This window comes from Sylvia atricapilla, chromosome 3 (genome assembly GCF_009819655.1).
Source record: "Sylvia atricapilla isolate bSylAtr1 chromosome 3, bSylAtr1.pri, whole genome shotgun sequence".
Classification (NCBI taxonomy): Eukaryota; Metazoa; Chordata; class Aves; order Passeriformes; family Sylviidae; genus Sylvia; species Sylvia atricapilla.
The window spans coordinates 112,677,132-112,692,983 of NC_089142.1; the positions used below are offsets into that span (position 1 = coordinate 112,677,132).

At 40.0% G+C, this 15,852-nt stretch overlaps 1 protein-coding gene across 9 annotated transcripts in view; it reads right to left on the reverse strand.

The window, feature by feature from the left end:
• The window catches only part of MAP4K3 (mitogen-activated protein kinase kinase kinase kinase 3), a 60,725-nt gene that overhangs the window by 3,793 nt on the left and 41,080 nt on the right, over window positions 1-15,852 (reverse strand). For 6 of the 9 annotated variants that reach the window (XM_066316695.1, XM_066316694.1, XM_066316693.1 and 3 more), the window contains 12 exons: window positions 15,541-15,650; window positions 14,577-14,618; window positions 14,260-14,344; window positions 13,150-13,229; window positions 11,157-11,217; window positions 10,954-11,071; window positions 9,030-9,088; window positions 7,101-7,204; window positions 6,174-6,345; window positions 3,997-4,065; window positions 3,787-3,879; window positions 2,155-2,225 (listed from right to left, as the gene is read on the reverse strand). In XM_066316695.1, the coding sequence (XP_066172792.1) occupies window positions 2,155-2,225; window positions 3,787-3,879; window positions 3,997-4,065; window positions 6,174-6,345; window positions 7,101-7,204; window positions 9,030-9,088; window positions 10,954-11,071; window positions 11,157-11,217; window positions 13,150-13,229; window positions 14,260-14,344; window positions 14,577-14,618; window positions 15,541-15,650 (1,064 nt within the window). The remainder of the gene's footprint in view (window positions 1-2,154; window positions 2,226-3,786; window positions 3,880-3,996; window positions 4,066-6,173; window positions 6,346-7,100; window positions 7,205-9,029; window positions 9,089-10,953; window positions 11,072-11,156; window positions 11,218-13,149; window positions 13,230-14,259; window positions 14,345-14,576; window positions 14,619-15,540; window positions 15,651-15,852) is intronic. The other 3 variants (XM_066316691.1, XM_066316696.1, XM_066316697.1) reach the window with 3 other exon arrangements.

Sequence of the window (15,852 nt, forward strand, 5' to 3'; positions counted from 1 at the left end):
TACATGAATTCCTCTGGTAGCAACTGCCACCACAACAGCAGGGCTCAGCTTGGTACTTGAGTTACCAGTGCAATTCTCTTTACAGCCCTGCCTGAAAGAGATAGGGTGCAATTAGTGTCACTCTACAGTGGATATCCAAAAATGGGTCAGGAAAATCACACATAAAATACATTTTGCTGAAATGCTGAATTATAGTAAGAATGCACTAAATTAATATTCTGAAAACCTTAGCAGAGAAACAATCTAATCTGTGGTACTTAATGTCTATTGCAAAAAGAAAACTCCATCTTTTGAATTTCAGACAAGTGCAACAGACCTGCACGTTCTGTTGGTGGGTTGTATCTCTGTGATACAGCTTTATGATCATGTGAATGTCAAAGCACCCAGAAAACCACCATGGCCATCAGTGAAGTCAACCAGAGCCCAGTGCATACTCCAAAGGGTATTGAGTCACTCTGTGAACAGGCAGCACTGTTTACACAGTTCCTCTTCTACACAGCTGAATTTCACACTCTTGGGGAAAGGAGACATCTCCTTCCCAGACCCTAGCAATGTTAGCTGACTTGGTGGATTCAATTCTGGTGGAGAGAACTTGCAAGAGAATTTTAATTCACAGCAATGAAATCCTTTGCTTTTATAAGAAAATTCATTTCTGCTTTCTGTGAAGCCAAAGCTGTACAATCTTTGCCCGAATTCTGAGCTTCTTGTATCAGAATTCACAGTTCCCTCTTTCATTTTTCACACTTGATCAAACCACTGTGGAAGGTCACAGCTGTGGAAGGAAATAACTTTGCAAGCAGCTCAAATCATCCTCAGTTAGGCCAACTGTATTAAAATATGAAATCTGAACTAATAATGTCTTCAAAGAAAAAAATGCTGCAAGTTAAGTCAGTCAGCTTTTTGTCCCATGTCACAACTTCCCACCTATTATAAAATTCCCCAAAAGTCACAAACATGGTCAAGTCCTGAGGCTGGCACTGAAGGCTTCTCATATTACAGCAGAAAATTGGTTTCTTTTAACAGCTGCAGCTAATGGGATAGCCAGGAGAGAGAAGGAATTTTAAAAGGCCCAAAACTGTACCCTAGATGTGTACTACAGAGAAAATGTTTTAGGTGGTTTGCTTTCTGTCAACAGCCCAGTTCTGCTTTCAGTTCTTCATTTAGGTTCTGCCTTTGGCTTGACAGCAACAAGGCAAGCCAGTGTTTCTGCTGCTTCATAAACTCTAAACTGCATCCACTTGGGCTGCAGCACCCTGGGACATGGTGCTCCCAGCTGCATAGAGCCACTGAGGACCCATGGGCAGAGCAAGGCATGATTCCACAAGGAACATCTGCACCTTGGAAATAAGCAGCAGTCTGACTCCAACCAAATTAAAGGACCCATTAAATTCCTACAAAGTTAAGCATTTTCACTAACAGGTAGACGAGGTCTGCAGCAAGAGAGAAAAAAACCTATTTGAGAAGGTAGCTGTAATGGCTTAAGTCCATGTAAAAATTACATCAAATGGGCTAAAAAAGGGACAACAAGGAGATTTTAGGATAAAAAAAAAAACCAAAACCACAAAAAAACCAAACAAAAATAACAAAACAACAACAACAAAAAACCCAAACAAACAAACAAAAAACCCACCGTGTTTAGGTCAATCTGGTATTTTTCTACTGAAGATGGAAAAATGTTTCTTGTGAAAGTTGGCCAATTCTTCAAGTATTTGTTTAGCCAAGAGAACATGGAAGAGACTAAAAAGCATCAGGCAACTCATTTCACACTGTGACAAAAAGCTAAAGTTTAGCAGTGGAACCACTGGCAAAGCCCATATTTTGCATCCATATGTGATAGGCTCAGGAACTGACTGTGGTCTTCAAAGTAATTTAAGGTGAAAATTAATATTACCAAGAATTAGCCTTGGATATTTTCTGTGGCATGCCGGCCCAGTCTCTTGTTTCAGCTTTGCTTGTTAGATGTGAGGAGTTCTTGTACAGCTCCACCTGTGCTTTACAGCTTATGAATCAAGCTCAGAACGACACTCCAGCTTCTAGGTCTAACCTAGGAAGTTACTGAAATGTTTCACTCTTTACCAGACAACAGCACTGTGAATTTCTCCTCCATGTGGCTTACATCAGAAGCCAGCATTTGAAGCAAAATGTAGTACTCACCTCATTTGATCTGAAGCTCCTTCCTTGCATGCCATGTTTCCAGAATGCTAACACACTGTCCTGTAGACAGACTAGCAACAAAGAACACTGGAATCAATTCTGAAGCATAAACTCAACTCTTGCTTTTAAGGCCAAAAGCACAAGACTAGTTTTGAAATCTGTGCATGTATGTTCCACTGTATGCCATCCACCCACTCAGACTGCAGAATGTCTCCCAGGACTCACTGAACCTGCCTCAAAAGCAGCTGCATTTATACAATTATTTGTTTAACGAGCAGGGTTTAAAAACATTTCCACCTAACCAGAACATGTTCAAGATGTTTTGGTCCTAAATGTGTCATTTTCTTTGAACAGGAAATCCCTTTAATACTTGCAGACAATATCTATGGAATTTTAACAGGAAAGTTCCAGGAGTGTCTCTGGAGACACTGTTAGGACAGTACAGGCCACTGGGTGCTCATTTGTGACAAGCAGGGTGAGGACTACAGTACATGCAGAGGTCCCACAGTGAGAAGCTTTAAGCACACTGAATCCTCCCTTCCTCCCATTCCTAACCATCAAGAGCCATAAAAGTAATATTTTCAGCGGCAATGTTTTCTTATCCTCTTCTCTGTGGGAGCTTATCTTTGAAAGACCTGAAACTTTAAAGCTTCTCCTCAGAAATAAACTCCCTGCAACTCCTGAGGATTTTAGAAGCCACTGCTCCTCCTCTTCTGGTGCTATCTTTCATCTGTGCACACATCCCTCCTACCCCTCTTTCAATAGTAAGTGCTGCAATCCAGGTATGCAACTACTGGAGAACTGCCAAAATAATGTATTCTTTCTGTTTCACAAATTTAATTCACTCAAATTCTACACAAGGAAACAAAATTTATGCAACTTGTGACATATCTCATAATTTAGTCTTTGAGCTGCTTTATAAAAATGGACACTGCACAAACATATATACAAAATGAGTTGGCATGGGTGATTCAGGGAGTTTATGTAGGTTGTGTTAAGGTACTCCTGTAGAGGCTACAAGTCTCCATCATACTCCCAAGACATTTAGCTTAATCTAAGGAGACTGCAGGATTATTACTCCATTCCAACTGCTGAACCTTTCACTGAGTCTTCTCACACAAAGTGAAATGAGTGAGGTAAGACTAGACAGGCAGCATACCTAATTCTCTGCTGTAACACTGTACAAGTTAACCACAGATGATCTCAAGTTGGAAAGGACCCATAAGGATGACTTAGAGCATGATCCAGATGCTGCATGAGCTCTGACAGGCTTGGTCCTGCGACCACTTCTCTGAGGAGCTCAGTCTAGTGATCATCACCCTGAGTGAAATGCATTTTCCTAACATCCAACCTGAATTTTCCTACCTGCAACTTCATAGAAATTTCCATCACTGCTGGTCCTGACTTTCTGGCTGCCAGAGCACAGTGCTGACTCATCTTTGTTATCAATCCCAGCCCCAGCTCTCTTTCTGCAGAGCCACTCTCCAGTCTCCCCTTCTGCACAACTGGGACTACCTCACCCCAGACTGTAGAATCTCTACCACCTGCTCTTGTTAAACTCCATCCAGATGGTGACTGCCCAGCTCTGTGACCTACAGGGACACTGCAGAGCACTAAAGAAAGCCAGCTTACCTATTGATTCAATCTGGAAGTCAAAGGTGAGCTCCGACGACAGTTTGCGGCTGGATTTTAACCTGCCTTGCAGGTTCACTATTTTTATGCAGCCTGGACAATAAATAAGGATATGTTAACCATGGATTATCTTTGATATAGAATCCAATCTGCAGACAGACAGTATGCATGTATATGCGCACATATAGATTTAGTTGATATTAAACTTACAATCCAGACACACCAGAATGGTGTCTCTCTCCAGCTGTGTTACATGGACAACACTCGTCTCTGTAGTGTCTGTAAAAAAAGGACAGTTTTAGTCCAGAACATAAATTAGCATGGAATTTGAAATAGAAGTTCTAGAGATTGAGACATTTTGATGGGTGTGTTTTATCTACCTAAAATCATCATCTTACCAGTGACATCACTCTTCTCTTAGAGATGCAAGTCCACTTATCCAACATGTTGGCTGTGACAGGAAAACTGAAGCTATAATATTAAACTATGGATTCAATTCAGCCTTTTCTGAGCCATGCCACAAAAGCAAACTGAGATGTACATTGTTCTCCATTGATTCTCTGTTGGTGTAATTGAATATTGCTGTTGCAAAAAGGCAGAAATATGTGTCTGTCCACACTATGCTGTTTCACTGCACTTCTCTTCTGTCTTTATTTCTAAATCCTGATAGGGACTTACATACTATTACTTAATTCTTGCTGCTATTTGCAGACATTTCATCCACAGATGTTCCAAAAATAGGGGCTTATTTTCTTCTCCAAACCCTCAAAAGAAGAGCTATTTTCTTCTCTTCTGAGTTACAGCTGCAGCAGTCTCCATCACAGCAAATGGGAATTTGACCCACAAGTGATTAGTGGACATATCAGCTCAAAAGAGAAGTGTAGTTTTGGTCCATTTGTTTGTTAACATTAAAATTACATACAAAGCAGCTCTTACTAGTTCAACACTACTGCCAGATTCCACAGGCATTTTTCATTTAGTAGAGGAACTCAGTAAATCCATTAGACATGAGAAATTAGAGCACATCACTTAGAACACAAAGGCAGCTTTCTGGTTAGAATTATAAAAAATAAAAATCTGTTTGCATCGTTGCCCTCCTGCCAGCAGGGGACAGGAATAAGCTGAAACAACAAAAGGGCTTAAATTTGAGCTACAAATATTGTTTGAGAAAACAATAACATAGACTCAACACCAGAATTGGACAAGTTCTTCACGGAAATAAACAAAGTGTGGAAGGCATAATGCAAAAAAAAACCAAAAAACAAAAAACACAACAACAAAAAAAAAACCACCAAAGAAGGGATTAGTACTCTCAGATTTATGCACCAGTGCAGACAATACTGAGAGAGAAATGACATCAGGACATTTCTCTTCAGTATGCTTCTTTTATGGGCTGTGTTATAAAGTCACACAGTAACAGGTAGGAATGAAAATAAAATGCACTGTCTGAAGTACCAAAGTGCGTTGCCATCCATTGCTCACTTTGGGTACTGTACCTATCCTTTAACTGTACCAAAACCTTACTGAGGAATGTCAGTGGTATCCTCCTAGTGGAAACTGTTATTCTAAGTGAATCCCACAGTGCACACTCATCAGGACTCCTGCACAGGTGTATGCCAGCACAGAGCTATGTATAAATTCATCATGAATCAACAAGGGACCCATGACAGGCAAACCCAGAGCTATTTACAGCTTCTGAACCTGCAAGCTACAACTAGAGATGGTTCCCTACTGCATCCAGGTTCAGGAGGCAAACTTGCAACTCTAAATAAGTACTTCTCAGCACTTATTGAGAGGATTTCTGCTGTTGCTCAGATGGTGGCTACCTCACTCCTGGTGCCCACATGGGTGATGGGCAGGAACTGGTTTCCTGCTCCCAGTGGTCCTAATCCTCTTTGCTTTCCATCAACACCAGAAGAATGCTCTATCTCAGCAGGAGGCTGACAACACCAATTCTAACCATAGTGGCACACTGCAGAAGAGCCAAACTACATCTTCCAGAGATGTCAAAAGGAATTTCTCAGAAGGAAATTTTACTAGAATCTATTCAATAAACAGAAATCATGGTGCCAGGGTAGAGCACAAAACAGCACAGGGGGTAATCAAGTGCTGCCTAATTTATGGAAATGCAAGAAACCATAACTCCATCCTCTGCTATACCAAAAATCTCAAGGAATCCAATCAGTTCAACAAGGAGAAGCATTAAAAAAAAAAGTGCACATGCAAGCATGTTCAACCAGATCCCCCTCCAAACAAAGAACTTAGAATTCTCAGTTAGCCTTAATGATTTAAGCATTTGCTTCCCCAAAGAAGCCTACCTTTTAGTACTTCAGCTATTACAGAACAGGAAAGAACATTTTGGAATGCAATGACAGCAGCACACAAACCTGTTTCTGTAAACCACGAAGAGGTAGAATTTGGGTTGACAGTCTCAAACTTCACCACCTGGTTGAAGTCTCTTCCTCTACTGACACCAACACAAACTAAAGGGAATTCCTGCTCGGGGACTACCAGCATTTCAAACAATCTCAGTGGACAAGGTACAGGAAAATCTATGTGCTGGACGAATAAGCAAAAATAGGTATTAGAAGGGAAACAAATGTAATCTGAGTTAGCTGAATACATAGAATCTATTAGATATTTAAACTGCACACTAAATTTTATGACAAACTTTGTAACATTAGGTTTACTTCTTCAGATAATAGGAATTGATAAATACAAAAGGCCTCAGTTAAGAAGCTTGGATCACCTCATGCCAGTTCAGTTAAAATAAATCAGCATATGTTTTATCCTGTGTGTTCTTTGCAGCTGCCCACAGACAATGGGAGTGCTCATCACTGCCCTCCCTGGCTACTGAGCCTCTAAGCCTTTTCTTCCAGGCTGATAGAGTTACAGCAGCTGCCTTTTTATAAACAGGAGCCCACTCTGGCTCTGTCTCTTCAGGTGATGTCAGATGGGGAGAATAACCAGCACTTCTGGGCACCTCAGTGTCAAAATAAATGGTGACCTTCTCTCCATGGGAGCAAGGCCGCTGTTAACCCATGTCTCAGCCTGCCAGCCTCAGTTTTCCATTGTGCAACTGAAGGGCAATGTTCATGGAGAAAAGGGCTTGCTTCTCTAACTGAAGTGCATCCCAAAAACATGAACATTTATTTTGAATCAGTTAATACACGACACATTTAAATAGTCATTTTCAGTATCATGTAACAGAAATCAAGAGAAAAGTCTAATAAATCAAGAACTGGCTAATACTTATTCTTAACAAGCCACTACAAGATAACTAAAAGTCAAGATGAGAGTAATTGTAATTTTACCTTGATTAACATAAATTTTTGCATTGGTTCAACCCATTCTAACAAAACAATGCTAGACTGTAGTGCTCCACAAAGGTACTTGTGGCCTGTGTAGGGATTTCTCACTGCCAAAAAAGGAGAGAGAATATCAGTGTACTAAGCACATACAAATTATAAACAATTGCCAACTATGTAAGAGTCCATTTCCTTTTAGAAAATACCCACCACCCCCACTGTAATCTTTTATATATTTAAAAAGCAGCTGATTGCATAAACATTTGGAGTGTCTTGGGTCGAATGTGCTGGTTTGCCTAAGCTATCTCAAAAATCACCATAGGCAAGCTGTTAAAGAATGGCTTTTTCTCCAACACAGTTACCCAGCAGGCAGTGAACAACAGCTCAGCTACCCTTCAAGCACTGCCAGTCTGAAATCCAGGAGCTCTGTAATTCTGCTGAACACTTCTAGATCATCAGGAAATCCAGTTGAAACTGAAGAACAATAGAAGAGCAGGAAGTGCTGCTCTCCCATTGTCAGAACTTAATTAAAAACTGGCAGAGAACAGTAAGGTTGCAAAATCAGGCCCTGTGAAGTTTCACAATTTCAGTTCTACAACACTGACAAAATTTCACTCCTTGAGCACTGCCAACATTTCCTTTAAGACAAACAAGTGTCACTTTGCACTTTGTACAAATACATCTCAAGACCAGATTTTACTGTGCAGTAAAGTGACTGTGGGCCATCAGGCAACAAAAACAGTTTAGATAACAAGCTTCTACAATCCAGAACTACCCAGAGAAATGAAATATGTTCATGCTACCTTACTGCCACAGGAACTCACCAGCAATCCCTTGGCACCTCAAACATGAGTGCTTTATTTCATTAATCCAGGTTCTCACCCAATGTTAGTCAGACTGGCTGCAAAGTGCAGCAAACAACGCTCGGTGTGACCCTGAGTAAGGCTGAACTCAGAAACCAGAAAAAAATCCCCAACATCTGGAAGGTGCAGAAAGAAGACCAGAAGTTCCCATCTTTCCCTGCCTCCTGTGGCACTCCTGCTGCAGACTTCTGTGCCAGCAGGACTGGGGGCTCAGGCCACCAAAGGGAGACTCTTCCAGCCACCCTTGCTGTGCTCACAAATCCTCACTCACACCCACCATGCACAGAGGGCTCCAGGCTTAGGAGACTGAGCTGTCTCTGAATATGAAGACTCCCCTCATGATGTCAGGTACCACAGCACCCCTGTTAAATCCTGTGCCTGCAGGACAGGAATCACAGAGAAGCACACCACAAGGCTCCTCATTCCAGGAACCTAGAAACATATGGACTTCCAAATTAATCTTTCTGTCAGGAAGTCAGAGTTTTTACACACTCTGACCCATCACTTCACCCCTGTTGTCCCATGCGTGTTCCCTGCAGCATTCATTAACACTCACCGTGGTTTGGGGATATTTTAATCTATCTGCCTCTCTTTTAGAATGTCTTAACACAGGACAGCATTGAGACTTTGGTAGCTGGCACAACATTAAACACATCATAAAGGCTTCAGAGACAACACTGTCCTCAAAGAATTAAAAATACTCCTTAGTCTTTTATCACCCAATATTGATGACTGAAAGTTCTGCTAGGAATGCAGGTGGCTTAATCCTGATGGCAATTTTGCAAAGTTTCTCCATTCATGGAGATTAGGTTCTTCTTGAGGATTGGTTTGAAGTTTGACATCATTCTGCTTCTCTGCATTTCTTGTAAATTGTCTTTAAATATCAAGAGCTAAACGGGAAAGTTTTCACTGCTTAAACCCAAGGACAAGCCTGAATGACCTCACCATCTGCACAGCTTCCTAATAATGACAAAAGTCTCCTCTCCCTTCACCTTCTAAACTGACTCAGTAATGCTAATATTGCCACCATTTGTGCTGCCCCTTCACACTTATTCTCCAGACCTTCACTTACCAACACAACACTTTTGACACCATTTAGTGTCAGGAATTTTTGTAGATACAGCAAACTTCCTACAAAAGATAAACACAAAATTATTGATCCACTAAAACAATTGAGTGAATTTTCTTTTTAGACAGTCACTGATAGAAAAACATGTGCCACAGTAAAAATCTAAAAAATACAAGTTTGTGTATTTCTCATGAAATTATGGAAACAATAATGTGAAAATTTATCAGATAGGCCAAAATGTTATTTGCTGGGAACAGGACTCAGAGTTTCTACAGGGATTAGAAGACAACAGGAACTACTGAGACCAGCCACAGTACTCTTAATAAAAATAACTAATTTGGTGCTGTAGAAAAAATGGGAATAAATAGATTGATAAACAGATGCTGCACTCAAAGCTATGAATTGGGAAAAGAGTTGTATAACATTTCAAATAGAACTGTCCAGAAGTGACTGATAATGTAAAAGGACTGAAGAGCAGGAAAACTGAGTACTGGTCACAAATTTTCCTTGGAATAAGTCCAAGGAAATGGACTTATTCCAAGGAAATGGAAGGTTTGAAAGGAGCTGCTCAAGGACACTCCAGGAAAAGAAGCTGGAAAAGAGACTTATCACAGACATTTTCTGTTACTGAATGTCTGCCTACCAAGTATCATAAATTGAGGTTAGAAAATTTTGCAAATGAATATACAAACCTCACAAGTGACTTGAAATTCAATTTTGCTTTGCCTTTTCTCTACCAAAACCTCTGCTTTTACCATTTTGCATGTAGCACTTATCATAGTATCCAGAAACTTGTTTAAGAATACACTTTATGGTCTGGTAGGAAAAAAAAAATTACATCGTCCTACATACTTCAAATGTCTGTCTTTTCCCTGGCAGAATGTGGCTACCCTGACACCCTACAGCCAGAGGTAAAACAGGAAAAGAGATTATCTAAATTAATCTCTCCTGCCTTTGAATGACTGGCTTGGCACTCACATTCAGGTTGTGCTGCATCTTTCTTGGGAAGTGACATGACTGGACAAGAAATTTTCTGAGTCCTCTGCAACTTAGGTGAGGTACCACTCCAGGCAGAATCTAGTAGGGTTTTCCTAGCATGATCCTGATGGTAATTATGGTTATTAGTCCACTGCTGATTCAGTCCTCACCCCAAAGTCACCCACCAAAATCAAATTTGGAAGAGAGTAGCAGAACAATAGTGCAAGTACACAGAAGACAACAATTCAATGCACAGATTCTCTCTCAGTTATTTAGAATTTACCCTCTAGGAAGAACACAGTTTTCAGACAAGTGTTGCACCCTTGTCTGCAGGTAACTGTACAAGAAGCCTTTCCTGAACGCAAGAATTACTTGTTAATAGGCTCTTCATAGAACCAAAGATTGCAGAGAATCCAATTTTCTAGCATACAGTTTCCTACCAGAAATCCTATTCTATTAGAAAAACCAATGTCTCACTATGCACTTTATGAATCCAAGATTTTTCTGCAAACTAGGTGAGTGTTACTTCCTTCTCCCGCTGGGATCTGAATGGGTCACTAGAGAGGCTTGTTGGGCAGTGTCATGGTTCTGGCCAGGACAGGGTTAAAGTTTGCTGCAGCCAGGAGGGGCAGAGCCATGGATTTTGTTTAGCATCAAGAACAAGCAGGATTTACCACAGCAGACTCTACCTGAAAAGAGCTATGCCCAGAAACAAGAGGTTTCACAGGCAGAAGGTGAGGTGCACCAAAATCCATTTCTCTAACCAGAGAAATTCACACCCTGACCCATGGAAATGCAGGGCTCAACCCTCTGATGAATGCCCAGAGCTGCTCACTGCAATCTGTGAACAGGCCCCCCCACATCTGGTGTTCCCAGAGCTTCCCAAAGTTAAGGTATTCTGAACCCCCAGAGATAAGATTTTCTGATATATCCAGTGAGGTATATTTACCTGGGAAGTATTCGGTCAGGGAGCTTATGTGCTGGAATAGCAACAGGTAACTTTTGCATTTGCCTTGCATAATCAAAGAGTCCTGGTAGGTTATGGGAATAAAGCTGAGAAGCTTTACCTGGCAATTAGAAAACAAACCACACTTCAAATACGAAACCAAGTGTTTACCAGCACTACCACTCAAAGACAGCACAGTAACTTACCAGATATTGATAACAAACAATTGTTCATGACATATAACCAGGTACATCTTCGAGGAAATAGCTGGCACATGGAAGGAAAAACAAAGAAGTGGCATTCAATTTGATATATGCAAGACAATTATCAATTAGTATCTGCTTAGATGACAGAACAAAACTGACTTGCTTTTTGCAGTAGAAGCAAGTTTAAGCCAAGGAACATTTACCTGGATGCCAGAGTTAGTTCAGAGAAAATCTTAGGCACACACACTATATTTAATATATCAATTAACATTTAGACAATTAGCACATTTTATACTCATGTCCTCAGGTGTATTATATTCCCCAGGATGTCATTACAAAGATCAATCACCCCTTTTCCAAAAAATTCAAAAACCACTGAATTTTCTCCTCCAAAGAAGAAAAGCTCAACAGCAAACGTCAGTATACCAAGCACAGTCAACAAACCACAGCCATTCTAAAGCCTGTGACAGCCCAAATCTCTTGAAACAATTAGAAGAGACACTTAAAAGGGATTCTTCACCTTCACCTACATGAATATACATTTCAATTCAGCGATGAACGAGTGCAACAAATGTTCAAGGCAGAGCTGTTTTCTGTCAAATCCTACAAGTCCTAAAAAGATGGAAATCCTAAAATTCCTAAAAAAATTCCTAAACAAGGCATCCCTTAAAAAAAAACCAAACCGCAACTACTCTTTTCCCCTCTTACCTAACTTCTGGAACTTACTGGCACAAGAAACACCTCTGGTAATAATCTACCAAACTGCTTGTATCAAAATTTAATATCAAGGTTTATTTACCTTCTGGAGGTACCTGAGCATATTGTGACTCAGTAGGTTTGGACCTGAGGATTAAAGAACAGCAGTTCTTCCAATCAGCAGGTTAACTGACCTGTCACTCATTCCTCTTGTTCCACACATGACTGGCTGTGTTAGTCAGCATTTCTTCTTGTCTCTAAGTGCTTATTAAAATTTTCCTTAAAGCTCACTAGGCAACACGCTACAGGATTTTCATTACAGCTCTTCTCCTTCACTGCCAGCTAAAAACCAAACCAAAACCCCAGAGACTACAGAAAAAGCTCAAACCTCTCCTTGGCCCACCTGGCCTACAGGAATTCTTGCACCAGTGATACTTCTCAGGGTAGTTGTTACAACTGCAATGCAGCAGCAGAGTCGCACCTGAGCCAGCTTTAAACCAGGTAACTCGAGCACCAGATATGATTATGGGTTACACTAAGCTCAGCTCAAGCCAGCTAGGTCTCCCTCTCAACAAAACAGACACCTCTCCAGCGTCTGGACCCTGGAGGATGAAGAATCACCAGTGCCTCCAGCTTACAGTATGAATGCAGTCCTTGTAAATTCCTCCATCCTGCCGGCAGATGCACGGCTCCCTAAGGTAGGGAGAAGGCAGGAAAGGAAATGAGTCTCTTGGAGAGTAACAGAAGAGCTGGAGAACACAGAAAGGCTGGCAACTTGCATTTTCCCTTCCCCAGAAACCCTTTTTAATAGTTGCTTTTTGTAAGATTCTGCAAAGACAGAACTTTAGGTGGAATTCAGGAAGCTGAGTCTCATCAGCAAAGCTGCTTTTAAGACCACAAGAAGTGACTCGTGTGAATAAAGAAGCTCCTTGCTTCCCTGGAGCTGAAACACAACATTTGTTGCAAAGATTCTGTATTGTAACAAAGCTTTATGGAAAACAGAAACTTTCATCCAAAATGCCCTGGGGAAATTCCACACAATTTACCTAATCCTTTAACTGCAGAGCAATGCACTATGAAGTTCAAAACAGAGAGATGAAGATCTCCTAAATAAACATGGTTCAGTCTACAAACACAAACATCACTGAAATGTATCCTCAACAGCAAATATTTAAGGTAATTCTCAGTGTAGCCAATGACTAAGTAAATATAGCAAAAACCATTTTACAAGGATTATACAACATTAGTCTGACTAGTTAAAAAAAGTGTTGCATTCTTTTTTAAACCAGAAATATACCTGCTCCATTGATGTTTCATGAAGTTCATTGAGGTTCAGTGTGTAAATACCTTCTTCTGCTCCAAATATCAAGTACTGATCTGCAAACACAAACAAAAAGAGGTAGAAATCTTGATTTCAGGAAGGCTATGTACACCTTTACCAAAAAATACATTTATACACATGGAAACAAAACAAACCGTAATAGTTACAGTGCTTCAAAGCACAGAAAATTAATCCTGGTAAGGAAGCGTTAACTTATGAATGGGGCTGTTTTAAGTCATTAGGAAAGCTCAAGGGGTTTTTTGAGTAATAATTGAAATTTTAAATAAAAGCAATTCAGGCACAAGCAGGAAATCATGTGAATAATTTCAGCATATCCTACTTAGATATTTCCATATATTCTAGAAATATCCATTGCCTTCTTTGAGAGTATTTCTACAGTAGCATTGACTGGAACATTTTCTCAGTAGCCTGGGGGTGCCTCACTTCTTGAACGTCATCAAATCCCTGGCTGGTACACAAGCATGCAAACAAGGCAGACATCTCCTATGAGATGATGTCAACTACTAAGGATTTACCCTGCCCTAATTCCAGTTTCTAAAAAATTCCAGATATTTTCTTGCTGACCAGCTCAGTAGTATGTCTATATAGCTTATAACCAAAGGGTTTAATGGCAGGTAAATGTGTACAGTATTACCAACTATCCCTTTTCTCAGGCTAGATATTAAAGCACTAAAATTTATGCAAAAATAAACAGCTGCAGAATCCTGTAGGGCCAGAAAGATCTCAAGGGGAAAAAAAATCTAGTGAATGATATAGAAATCAATCTCAGCTAAGACCTCCAAAAGTCAGATTTTTTTACGAATAAAATTAGGATTCTCTTCTTTTGGACTAAAATGTTGAGAAGAGCCTTTAACTTCAATATGTAATTTGATCTTTTTAATTAAAGCAAAGAACTTCATCTAATATATCTCAAAAACAACACAACTTTAGACAGCAGCGGCATAATTAAAGAATGACTCCTGCTTATATGAATATGTCTGTTTTAAAAGGAATAGTCTTGCTCATCTAAGCACTCTTGAAATTCAAGGAGAGGACAAAACGGGTAAAATACTCATCATATAGTACCTCTTGTATCTGGATTTATCCAAGATGTTGCACAATGAATTTTTAATGGACAGCCATTGAAAACCTTTGAAAAGCAAGCACCCATCTGTAGAAGTAAAAATATTAAATATATACATTTGAAAAATTAAAATGTGACCTTCCCCAAAGGATTATTTTTACTTTGAATAGTAACAAAAGATTAAGAGTCATACGACTGGCTTAGCATTGCTAAGTCATATCAGATTTTTTAAGTCAAAAAACAAATACTACAAACACTTCAAAAATGTGCTCTTTCACCCTGCTCCCACCATGCATTTGTGTGACTCAGCAATACTCACATGTACTTTAGGTGTGGGAGGAAGGCCGTTACTAATTGGTTTCTAGAAAATAAAATTAAAAAGTATGTTTACACTCACATTACACTTGAACATGTATATTCCCTCCCCACACACAGCACAACCACAAACACCCAGCAGAATTTTCTTTCATTAAATATGATTCCTTAAAACCTCCTCACTGAATGTTTGCAGTCTTGTGCAACATTTTCACACTACAATGGTGCCTGTAAGAATGTCATTTCCAGTACTAGAGAGCTGAAGCAATATTGTAACAATTGCTCAACCCTTCAGTATCCCAGCATTTAATGTTACCACTCCAGGCCACACGCCCTTCCCTGTGTCAGTATCAATTTCTCTTACCACAAACGAGCTTCTGAACAAACAGATTTGACAGGTGAACACACAATTTCAAATAACAAGTTCAAAGCTGCCCAGGTAATCCCACTGTCCCAAGTATTGCCAGAATTACTGGCACTTCCTTAAAATGAAGCAAAGACTCATCATCACATTTCTAGTCTATTTCCTCTTCACTTCTCACATAAAAACCCTAACCAAAACAATTTCTAGCCTCACCCTTGGAAGGAGCCCTCCAAGAGGGCAGTCTCACAGTTACATTTCATCTCTTCTGACCCCAGCATATTCCATTCCCTCATTTTCCAGTTTGCTTCAACAGCCATTGCTCAGAACAACATAAGACATGGTTCTCATGATGTCTCTTAGGTGTGAGAAAGAGCAAGTAAATTGTAGATATTTGTGATTATGTTTGTTTCTAAGGAAAATAAACACTGACAAACTTCAGTCTCTATCATAACTAGACAATCAAGGAAAGCTGTGCTTTGATTCAAAGGAAACTAGATGCCATCCAGCATCACTTCCATATTAAAGAGCATGCCTGCTCCTTTCCTTGCATATGTAGTACAGTCAAGGCAACTCTAAAAGGACATTCAGAAGCTTAAATACCTACCAGCATTTCCTTCTTTTCTCTCCTTGAAAAGCTAGTGTCTCTAGCTTCACTCTGTTGATGTGGCAGTTCCTCTCTTTCACCATTTAATTGCACAGAAGTGACTCCATTACCTAGAAAGATTCACATTTAGAACTGTGTTCCCCTACCCTCACCTCAAAGAGTAATCTAAAAACTCTTTTAAGTGGGCTAGAATGTCAACTAAGTCAGAACATACACTATATACAATATAGGATCAAATACCCGAATTTATTTGTGAAACATGCATGCTCCTATGTGTGCACACATCCATCAAGCCACATCTTATCCCAGTCC